Here is a 12257-nt window from a genome sequence, read left to right on the forward strand (position 1 = left end):
TAAAGACCTAAATGTAAGGCCAGAAACTATCAAACTCTTAGAGGAAAACATAGGCAGAACACTCTATGACATAAATCACAGCAAGATCCTTTCTGACCCACCTTCTAGAGAAATGGAAATAAAAACAAAAATAAACAAATGGGACCTAATGAAACTTCAAAGCTTTTGCACAGCAAAGGAAACCATAAACAAGACCAAAAGACAACCCTCAGAATGGGAGAAAATATTTGCAAATGAAGCTACTGACAAAGGATTAACCTCCAAAATTTACAAGCAGCTCATGCAGCTCAATAACAAAAAAAACAAACAACCCAATCCAAAAGTGGAGACTTTTCTTTAAAGCCAAGAACCATTTTGTACTATACTATGATTATGGATACATGACCCTATGTATTTGTCATAAGGCACAGAACCCATAGAACCTTATAAAGCACAACGAGTTAACCTTAATATGAGCAAATTAGAAAAAAAAAAACATTTAGGAGGGCAGGATTCCCTGGGTGGAATGTAGCATATGACAAAACAAGAACTTGTATTAGAAACATATGAAACAACCTTATTCAAGGGGGTGGGTGAAAAAGGTTCTGAACTAAGTAACTTTGGAAATGAGTGGAGGCTGTAAGACTAAAGAAATAGTACCTAAGCACTATAGTTTAGTTGGTAAAGATTATAAATTGTGGTAGTATTCTAAAGGCACATTGAAATGAACAATTAAATAAATTATGGTGGATAACGGGAGTCAAATTTCTGACTGTTGGAATGGCAGTTCACAAACAAGAAAAAGAAGGGAATGGAGTAATCCAGGTGGTAACAGGTTAGAGTTGGAGACGTCAGTACAAAGTCCTATTTAGCTTAATATAGATCCTAATGGATAAACATACAAATAGTTACAGATATCTGGATATACAGAGGTTAGTATGTACACATATATTTCTTTGCTCTTTCAGCTGAGAGGACCTAGAAGTAAGGATATCCAGTAGCAACAAGCACACTTAGCACCTAGATCTTGGATACCCTGCTCCAGTAAAAGGAACCAGCTGCTCTTTAAAGAAATAGTTTAATCTAAGACTGGGGCAGGAAGTATAAAAGATGAGCTTAGAAAGATCAGTGGTTTCCAGGGGTGAGGTGGGGAGAGATGAGTAGGTCGAGCACAGAGGATTTTTAAGGCAGTAAAAATGCTCTGTATGATAATAATAATGATGGATATATGTCATTATACATTTGTCTAAACCACAGAATATACAAGACCAAGAGTGAATTCTAAAGTAAACTGTGGACTTTACGTGATTATGATGTGTCAGTGTAGGTTCCTCTTTTGTAACAAATGTACCCCTCTGGTGTCTGATGTTGACACTGGGGGAAGCTATGCACATAAGGGGGTACAGGGTATATGGGAAATCTCTGTGCCTTTCTCTCAATTAAAAAACAAATTTATTTATTTAGCTGCACTGAGTCTTAGTTGCATCATGCGGGCTCTTTTAGTTGTGGCGTGTAGGATCTAGTTCCCTGACCAGGGATTGCACCCGGACCCCCTGCATTGGGAGTGTGGAGTCTTAACCACTGGACCACCAGGGAAGTCCCTCAATTTTGTTATATAACCGAAAACTGCCCTAAAAATGAAATGTTTTAAAAACTAAAAGAAAAGGACTTCCCTGGTGGTCCAGTGGTTAAGAATCTGCCTGCCAATGCAGGGGACAAGGGTTCGAGCCCAGGTCCGGGAAGATCCCACATGCCGCGGAGCAACTAAGCCCACGTGCCACAACTACTGAGCCTGCGTTCTAGACGCCGCAAGACACAACTACTGAAGCCTGCACGCCTACAGCCTGTGCTCTGCAACAAGGGAACCCAGTGCAATGAGAAGCCCACGCACTGCAACGGAGAGCAGCCTCAGCTCTTCGCAACTAGAGGAAGCCTGGGCATAGCAACGAAGACCCAATGCAGACAAAAATAAATAAATAATAATAAATATTAAAAATAAATTAATTATTAAAAAAATTTTTAAAACTAAAATAAAAAAAGATAAGCTTAGAGAATATTATAGTGCCAGAAATTAAGGAAGTGCTAAAGTGTGCTTGTGTGCACAAGCACAGACACACACAATGATGGAAGTATGTCAGAAGGACACAGGATCCAATGAAAAAGGATACTGATGGAAGCCTTTTCATTTAAAGATGGAACAGTTTCAGCAACAAAGTAAAATAATATTGGATTATAAGCCAACATATATCAAAAGTATCCATGAGTCCATATGATTGATTAAATAAATAAATTGGGAGAATAGACAAATCTGTCATGTGGAAGAATTCCAAATATATACAGTATATATAGTTACTATTAGTAAATATACTATTAGTGTATGAATATATACTTTTACTAGATAGATAGATAGATATAGATACTCTGCCCTCAAGTAGGTGGAACATAATTCCCCACTCCTTAACTGTGGTGTGCATATGGTGCCTTGCTTCCAAAGAAAGGATGAAAAAAAGAGTAACCTGACAGCAGGGAAAACACAAACACTTCCTTCTCCAAGTGATCTAGGTCAACGTCATCAATGATAACTCACATTAACGGTACGTACTCTTGATGTGGTGTGATGGGAATGGCACTTTACCTCCGTAGCCTTTCCCCCCAAAACTCATCATCACAGTTTAATCGTGAGAAAAACAACAGACAAATTCCAATACAGAACATTGTACAAAACAGCTGACCAGTATGCCTCAACACTGTTAAAATAATTAAAAAATAAGGAAAGTCTGAGAAACAGTTATAGCCAAAAGGATCCTAATAACGCACAAATACTAAATGTAATGTAGTGTCCTGGCTGGGATCCTAGAATGCATAAAGTACATTAGGAAGAATGAAGGGTATCTGAGTGAGATGTGAACTTTTAGCTAATGAAACTGTGGGGGGGGAAGGGGGAAGGGGAGGGTAAATGGAAACTTTCTGTACTAGCTTTGTAATTCTTCTATAAATCTAAAAGTTTTTACATTAAAATTTATTTTTATTAAAAATAAATTTAAATTAAGTATTTAAAATATTAAAAATAACATTTAAAAATAGAGACTTTCAAAAGTCATTAATGACATCACACTCACTGTACAATATTTTAATCGGAATGATATCTGAGACTCCTTATTACTTTCTATTGAAAACTGTATCTCATTTTAAATCTTGTTGAATTATGCAAACTATGTATGACATGCAGATGTACTTGGGATGGCCAAAAGTTTCATTCGTTTTTTTCCGTAAGATGGCTCTAGTAGCATTTAGCTATCTTTAACTTCATTCGAAACTATTTTGTTAGATTGTATGTGACAGCTGTCATATAAGTGTGCATTTAAAAAAAGACATCAAAATTGGTGAATTTTTGTGTAGCCATTTTAATATTGAAGATGGGAGGAAAAAAGCAACATTTTCGGCATATCATGCTTTATTAGTTTGAGAAAGGTAAAAACGCAACTGAAATGTAAAGATTTGTGCAGTGTATGGAGAAGGCGCTGTGACTGGTCGAACATGTCAGAAGTGGTTTGCGAAATTTCATGCTAGAGATTTCTCACTGGATGATGCTCCATGGTCAGGTAGACCAGTTGAAGTTGATAGCGATCAAATCGAGACATTTATAGAGAACAATCAACGTTATACCACGTGGGAGATAGCCGACATACTCGAAGTATCGAAATTAAGCGTTGAAAATCATTTGCACCAGCTTTGTTATGTTCATCGCTTTGATGTTTGGGGTCCATATAAGTTAAGCGAAAAAAACCTTCGTGATGGTATTTCCACATGTGATTCTCTACTTAAACGTAATGAAAATGTTCTGTTTTTAAAACAAATTGTGACAGGCGATGAAAAGTGGATACTATACAACAATGTGAGATGGAAGAGATCGTGGGGCAAGTGAAATAAACCACCACCAACCACACCAAAGGCAGGTGTTCATCCAAAGAAGGTGATGTTGTGTATATGGTGGGATTGGAAGGGAATCCTCTATTATAAGCTTCCAGAAAACTAAACGATTAATTTCAACAAGTACTGCTCCCAATGAGACCAACTGAAAGCAGCACTTTACAAAAAGCATCCAGAATTAGTCCACAGAAGACACACTATCTTCCATCAGGATAACACAAGACTGCATGTTTCTTTGATGACCAGGTAAAAACTGTTCCAGCTTGGCTGGGAAGTTCTGATTCATCCACCGTATTCACCAGATATTGCACCTTTGGATTTCCATTTATTTCAGTCTTTACAAAATTCCCTTAATGGAGAAAATTTCTATTATCTGGAAGACTGTAAAAGGTACCTGGAACAGTTCTTTGATCAAAAAGATAAAAAGTTTTGGGAAGATGGAATTATGAAGTTGCCTGAAAAATGGCAGAAGGTAGTGGAACAAAATGGTGAATGTGCTGTTCAATTAAGTTCTTGGTGAAAATGAAAAATGTGTCTTTTATTTTTACTTTAAAACCGAAGGCACTTTTTGGCCAACCCAATATAATCTTCTGAAGAGAGTAGCCAGTGTTGCCTATAATTTGTATCTTTATTTGCAAATTGTCTTTATTATGTAAGGGTTGTGTCAAGTGAGACGTTAATAGGAAAAGTGCACCCGCTAGAGCTTTGGGTGTTTGCAAACTTGCAAAACTCAATATGTTTGTTATTATGGAAGTCATCACTTACCCTATTTGTAACATACTGATTAAAAGGGAAAACAAAATAGTAACACTTAGGGCAATATAAAGATCGCTTGGGAAAAGTGCATTTATGTTACAGAATGTCAAGTCCCTTAACTGAAAATGTAATACAAAATAAAAGTAAATGCCATTAATAAAATATTAACTTGATAAAGTTTCAATCCCAACAGTGACAACAATTAATATTCTTATATGTTGACTGTTCGGGCAAAGAAAACATTGTTTATATCCAATATAAATATATTTGGGAAGGGGCTTTTGGCAAAAATGTTCTTACCTCATAAATAGGTTTCTGAGACCAATTTCAATGTGTATGGGGTCCCCCACACCAGTAAGCAATTCTCAGACACCAGCAGAGTATCCAGAGATTGCATCAGATTCCACAGGTTAAGGGTTCAGCCTACAAGACTGTCATCCTGTCCCCACTGCAGACTCCAGTCACGAGTCCAGGTTTTTCACCGGTGCTTCTGACTGACCAGCTATAAATCAGAGGTTCCCATGAAGGGTTCAAGGTCCCCAAGGAAGGTTCAATTAATTTGCTAGAGTGGCTCCCAGAACTCAGAGAAACATTTTACTTACTAGGTCAATGGTTTATTATACAAGGATATAACTCAGGAACAATCAGAAGGAAGAGATGCATTAGAGCAAGGTATGGGGACGGGCATGGAGCTTCCATGCCGCCTCCAGGAGCACCACTGTCCCGGCATCGCCACGTGTTCACAAACCTAGGAGCTCTCAGAATCCTGTCCTTTTGAATGTTTATGGAAGCTTTAATTACATAGGCATGATTGATTCAACTTCTAGCCCTCTTCTCTCCCTGGAGGTCAGGGGGTGGGACTGAAAGTTCCAATCCTCTAACAACATGATTGGTTCTCCTGGCAACCAGCCCCCATCATTAGGTGCTTCTAAAAGTCACCTCTTCACATATCACAGGACACCTTTACCACTGTCTACACTTAGGAAATTCCAAGGTTTGGGGAGGTCCTGAGCCAGGAACTGTGGAGGAAGACCAAGCAGATATATAAGAAAAATATATTTGGTCATTCAGATGACCAAAATATATTTCTCATAAATCACAAAAAGAATAAATTTTGAGTAGCAACATCAACAAAATTGAAAAATAGGAAGCCCAGCCTATTCTTCTCCTAGGGAGACATCCACAAACCAATTGCCTTTGTAAGAAATCCAGAAACCAGTTAAGAGGTTCAGGCACCAGATAACACAATTTGCATGAATAAGAGAAACAAAGGAGTTGCATCTTAATCTCTTTCTAGTCTTTTGATGTGACTTTGTTCCACTATGACCCGATGATCCTTTTCCAATCCAAAGGACAGTCCAGGAGCCTCTATGCACATTGTGGTGGGTCATACAGTTCTCTGGCAGGTTGTACCAAGAGGAAATTGAAAGCCTTATTTTACAAATTGGAACATTTTGGTTTGATTTATAATGCTTTCTCAGGCAGGGTCTAGCCCATAATATGCATACGCCAAACCTGAAGCACCAGCAGTTGTTTTTATCTTAATCGGTGGAAAATATAACCACAAATGCATACACAGGGAGAAATGATTTGTGACGTCTGAATCAGCAGTACAGTAATGTGCAAAATTAGGTCTCTACACTTCTCTGATTTTTCCCATTCAGACTCTTTTTTTTTTTCCCTCCCTGACATTAAGCACCAACTCTTAATGGTAGAGAGGAAGAAAAGAAGCACAAGTCAGTAGGTCTTGGTGACCATCCCTTTTCTGCCACCAATGAGTCATGTCCCTCTGGCGAGTCTGTAATTCCTCTCCTCCTCAGATTTCTCCTCTGTGCAAAGTGAGCTGTAATAATACAGTGATTACAAGAACAACATTGATTGTCTAACTCTCAGGGGCTTTCACTTTACAAGCATTGTCTCAGCCATGAGGGTGATACTCTACCTGTCCTTGGTTCACAGATGAGAAAACTAAGAATCAGGGATGATATGCAGCTTGCTCAAGGGCAGGCTGGTTGGAGGTGGCTCTGGAGCAGACCTTGAACCTGGGCTACCAGACTCCAACACTGCCCGCTCAAACCACTACCCTGTACAGTCAGAATGCAGATATCTAAGGCCAGTGAGTAACTGCGGACCCACTAAGTGTTAGGCACTCAGTGGGGGGTTGTCACACATTATATCACAATGGCTCTTTAGTCATTATTCTCTTACTTTTTAAGAAAAGGAAATCGAAGACCAGAGTAAATGAGTCATTTAATCAGAACCACAGTGAAAGCTGAATTCATATCTGGGCTTCTCTGTTTATAATGTCTAAACTCTCTCCACTGCGTCATGTGGTCCATGTGGCTCTCTCTCCCCTGTGGCCATCAGGCAGGGGCTGGTGGTGCAATGGCTTGAAATACTCAGGTATTTTATTCAGTGCCAGCCTCCAACTCATTCTATTACCATAGCCCATTGATATGGAAAAATCCATCTTTAACGGTTGCTATGAAAATTTACACTTTGTCCTAAAGAAGTTATTATTGCCAGGAAAGGTTCAATTATTTTTCATTTTTGATATGTGTACTGATCCTTTTAAAATGCATTCTCTAATTTATTTTATGGGAACAATTTTAAGTATAAAGTTTTAAAAGGAAGACAACTTTTTTCTCCTGGAGAAAAGAAGAGAATTTAAAAAAAAGAGAAAAAGAGAACTTTTCTCTTCTGGAGAGCCTGAGACCCGTTCCCTCTGTGTGGAGTCATTGAAGGAAATACTTTCAGAGCTTTGCAGACCAGAATGCCGAGCCTACTCCCCGTGGCACTTTGGACATACTGCTTAACTTTGCTGAGGCTCAATCTGTTTGTCTGTTAAATGGGCACAATGATATTTCCCTCAAAGATTGCTATAATAATTTAAGTAGATAACGAGTGGCATATAATATGTGTTCAACAATATTTAATCCCCTTCAATAATTACTTAACAGAAATTGTCAATTTATATCTGCTTTTGCTTAACATGTTATGTTTGAAAATGACAAAATCAGGGATATAGGCCTAGAAATACAGAGTAAACACTCGAACAATGACCTTTGTTTTCCTCTGCTTTTTTTTCTTTTTTAAGGGCTTCAGGTTTTCACTGCCTTTGCCAGAGGTCAGGAAGGAGCTGTACTCTTATGTGAAGGGCAGCAAGTCCTAGGGTGAGAGCAGTAAAACTGGGGTCAGAAAAACAAAGTTCAATCCTCAGTGCTTTATTTACTAACTCTATGATCTCCTCAAATCATTTAAATTCCCTGTTCTTGTTTTCTCATCTGCAAAATAGGGAAATTAAAAATATCTCTTCTGCTTTGTTTGTAGGCAAGAGCTAGCCCTTATGGTGAATGCTTCTGTCATTTCCCCCTTATTTCATTCATTCTATAGCAAGGCTGCTGCTACTGAATGCTTATGTTTCTTCTTACTTGTTATCACCAAGAAGTGCTTGAGAATCTCAGTGTTCCTATTATAAAATTTAGCACATTCTAAGTTAAATATCTTGACATTTATTTTGAAGAGCTTATTTATCTTTCTATGACACCATGTTATACACTTATCATTATGTGATACTAGCTCCATTATTTAAATACTTCAATATTCTATTCAAGAACTGGCAATATCCATGGATCAGCCATTCGAAGAGTGATTTTTCTGTAGCTGGCGATCTTCTGAATTCAACTTTACTCCTCTCTCCTTTAGGCCATTTGAATTACATCTTTAAATTGTTTAGGAGGTTTGGTGTGAGTGTGTGTGTGTGTGTGTGTGTGTGTTTTGGGCGGGGGGTTCCCTTTCTTCAGTATCCCATCATTTTTATTTTGGGGCCTTTTGGGAATTATTATTAAAGAATTGGATTGTAGAATGCCACTGCGTATTCACAGCCTGAAGCATTCATCCAAATAGATCTACCCAAAGCATTCAGTTTGTGGATTTGTACTCCTGATGCACTAAAATAAGAAATGTTAATTTCTTGCAGACTATTACTAGATGATTTTAAATATCTGCCGAACAGGAATGTCTGTTTCCTTGTGAGGCATTTCCATAATAAAATCCTGGCACCATAGCTGAAGAGGATAATTTTATATAAACAGAGAAAAACAACAGCAAGTATTTTCCCCAAGGACAGTTTTAGCTACCATTTACCAATGCTGCTTAGTTATTTCTGTCTCATTTTATGCTTTTGTTTTGAAACAAAACACAATTTTACCTGGATGCACTCCCGGATAATCAGGAATTAGCTCAGTATGTTGACTGGCTCTGCTGAAGGCAAGACGGGCAGAAAATCAGGAGGCTCCACCGCCTCGCCCCTCCCCCCACGGACATCTCCAGAGGGGAGAAAAGGGTTAAGGATTATTGAAGAATAGAGGAGAGGGGAGGGAGCCCCGAGGAGGCCCAGGCGCGGCAGGCCTCGCCTCCAAGTCCAGCTTTCATCAGCAGCGCAGCGCCCGGCGGCGGAGCTCTGAGCGCTGCTGTGAATTTGGAGGAGGGACGCTGCTGCTGCCAATTTCTGGGACCACGGCTGCGAGGAGTGGGCGTGGCCTCGGCAGTGTGGATGCTCGTTCGGAAAGATGCTGAGCGCTTTTCAGTGAGCAGTCAGGGCTGTGGTGTGTGTGTTTGTGTGTGTGTGTGTGAGAGAGAGAGAGAGAGAAGGAAGAGGAGGAGGTAGAGAGACCAAGACACCCAGAGGTGCTGAAAATCCAGACAGAGCTGGGAGACAGACTGAGAGCGGGACTGGAGCCCTCGGAGAGCCAGTCAGGATCTTTTGGGGGAGCCCAATGAATGTGAACATGAGGCCTGTCACCGGAGCTGTTCTCAAGACGCTACTTCTGTTATCTACTCCAGATTGGAACAGGGTTTTAGCTGGGAATTCCTGTAAGTATACAGCAAATGATTTAGAACTTGAAGGGGGCCTCTCTGCAAAACTTTAATTCTGTTGTTTTTTATGATGATTATTTGCAGCTGGAATTGCTGCAAAGCACATTGCTATAAATGAAGCCTCACTTAAAATCTTGCAAATACGACTGGGTTTACACATGTCTTTCCTCTTGGTCTGGTCAGAATATGCAAAGTATCGTTTCTCTGTCTACGAGCAGAATCTTGTCCTCTTGTCTTTGTGTATTCATTGAGAACACTCAAGTTCTAGTAAAACATTAAATCGTCATCTTAATCGCGGAATAGCCTGTGAATGTCTTCGTTTCTTCCCTTTTTTAGGTTTCCTGAATTTTACTGGAATTATGTCTAACAGGAAAACAACTGGCAGACTTTACATTATGCTACATTAGCTTAGATTTCTGAAGTTTGCAATTTGGCAGACTGATAGCTGGCTGCATCTTTAAAATGATGCCAGGATAATAACTGAAACATACTGCAGAATTCAGGGGCAGAATTGGTAGAGGTGAACCTCAATATTAGGAATTGTGCCCTCACTGCCATCAGAATGAGACTTGAACACGGGGGCTTGATTCCTACATCTTGCTTAAAGAAATACATTCAGGTGCTTTTTTCAAAAGTATTATTCTTGAATTTTTAACTTTATAAATTTGTGATTGAATATTCTGATTCTGAGTTAATGAGATTTATTAAGACCTTATTTCTAATTTAAGTATCATCCAAAATAATTTGACAGAGGTCCCTTCATCCACTTTTTATTAGAGATAAGAAGTTTTAAAAGTTACATTTGGCCTAAAATCTCTAAAGGGGAGAATTTCCCCCTCCCTGATGAATGATCAACAAACTCAGCAAATACTTTTTCTCTCTTTCTTGGACTTTAAAGGAAAAGCTCATCTGCTTTTCAAGAAAGGGCTATGAGGCCTGGTCAGGAATTTATGTCACTACATTTCAAGCAGGTTTAGGTTTGGGGGGACACAAATAAGCCAGGAACAAGGCATTTGCTATGGTACATCCCTTGAGCGCGCTAAAGCACTCTGATGTGGGAAGAACATTAGAAATGACCTTACAGGCACAAGCCAAATGCTCATTTACATTGAATGGCCACTGTGATTGCGTCCTTCCATTCAGCATTAGCTCATTTAATGGTGTGGTATATCTATCACTCTGAAAGAAGAGAACTTCACTCGGACGCTGCAGTGTGTTTTAGCTTCTGTTTTAATTTGGGGGTGTAAGAATCCCATGAGTCAATAAAATGTGCATATTTTCACCTCATCAAAATCTTGGAATGCTGTAATGGTAGCATTTGACCCACATTACAACAAACAAACAATAACAACACAGACCCCCCCCCCCCAGAAAGTTTTGTAGAAAACGCATAAGTAATTCATCGTCCAACTGCCGAAGTTCAGCAAAAAAGGAAGCGCTAGAGGTCACTCTTACAATGTAAAGCACATCATTTGAAGCATCCTTCCCTTAAGGAAAGCAGCGCTTAAGTCTGGCCTAGAGGCAGTCTTGTCTTTCCAATATGCTGACTGTTTGAGTTTATAATTGACTGATGTGACTGACTGGGCTATTAGTTGTTCACATTTGTTTATTTTCTTGAAGCCCAATAAAAGGCAGATCGACCTTCAATAGCTTCTTTGTAATATATCTTCTTCAAAGGAAAGATGAGCTGCTGAGAAGATCTCAGGAGAGCAGAATATTCATGGGTGCTTAGCTCTGGCTGGGCCTCTCCTGACACTTAAAATTTCAATCCTGATTCTTTTAGCCTTGGTTTATTCTTCAGGAAGTAGTTTAATGCTCTTTTAAACATTTGATTAACTTAAAGAACCTATAGCATTTTAAATTATTAGGAACATTTAAATATTAAAGTTGGAATTCTTGGTTACCATATGTGTTAAGAGTTGACTGTTCTTAAAGTGTCATATATGCAGTTAAATGACTTCAGATAATTAAAGGTGCATTTAGTAATTTCTTGTTACTATCGCATTGACAGTATGATTTGCAGCAGTAGATATAAAACAAAAAAATTCATTTGCCAAGTTTTATTTCATTAGTATTTTGTGTGGGGGGGGAAGAAAGCAAGGCACTTATTACCAAGTCGTGGTACTCCATGTATTGTATCTTTTTTGGAGGAACAAGTCTATATGTTTACCAGCAAGGTTGTAATTCAGCATAGTGACAAGTGACCATCAACCACCATAAGTGTTTTTAAAGTATTATAATAGCTCCAGTAATTCTTTTGGACAAAACCTTATATTAAAACATGAATCAATCTTGAACACCAATATTAAAGTCAGGGAGAACTGAAGAAAAATAAAGGAAATTAAAGGTCAGTCTCTCGGGTGAATACAAAGACATTTTCCCTCTATTTACAGCTGATTCACCAGGAGCAAATCTGCTATCCACTGAGTCGGCCCAAGGCTGCCCAAGGCCGCCAGTATGAAAGCTTACACAGGACAGGACTTTATACACCAGGGACAGCTCAGGGATTAGGTACACTTTAATTTGAATGTTAGTTGATCTAATTAATCAACAGGGTAAGTTTACATTAGAAGGTTTCTGTGCAAACACACACACACACACATACATGTTCATGTGTATCTATGTGTGTGTGTGTGAACATATGTATATATTTATATAAAGATGCATAAACCACTAGATGCGTGTGCTTACACATCTTTGGTGACTGCTGACTC

At 38.9% G+C, this 12257-nt stretch overlaps 1 protein-coding gene across 6 annotated transcripts in view; it reads left to right on the top strand.

Annotated features, from left to right (window-relative positions):
• Positions 1-9455: 9455 nt before the first annotated feature.
• The window catches only part of CNTNAP4 (contactin associated protein family member 4), a gene marked incomplete at both ends in the record, with an annotated part of 261492 nt that continues 258690 nt past the window's right edge, over positions 9456-12257 (top strand). For all 6 annotated transcript variants that reach the window (XM_082677167.1, XM_082677170.1, XM_082677172.1 and 3 more), the window contains one exon: positions 9456-9540. In XM_082677167.1, the coding sequence (XP_082533293.1) occupies positions 9456-9540 (85 nt within the window). The remainder of the gene's footprint in view (positions 9541-12257) is intronic.

Source organism: Grampus griseus (genome assembly GCF_964374135.1).
Source record: "Grampus griseus genome assembly, chromosome: 19".
Taxonomy (NCBI): Eukaryota; Metazoa; Chordata; class Mammalia; order Artiodactyla; family Delphinidae; genus Grampus; species Grampus griseus.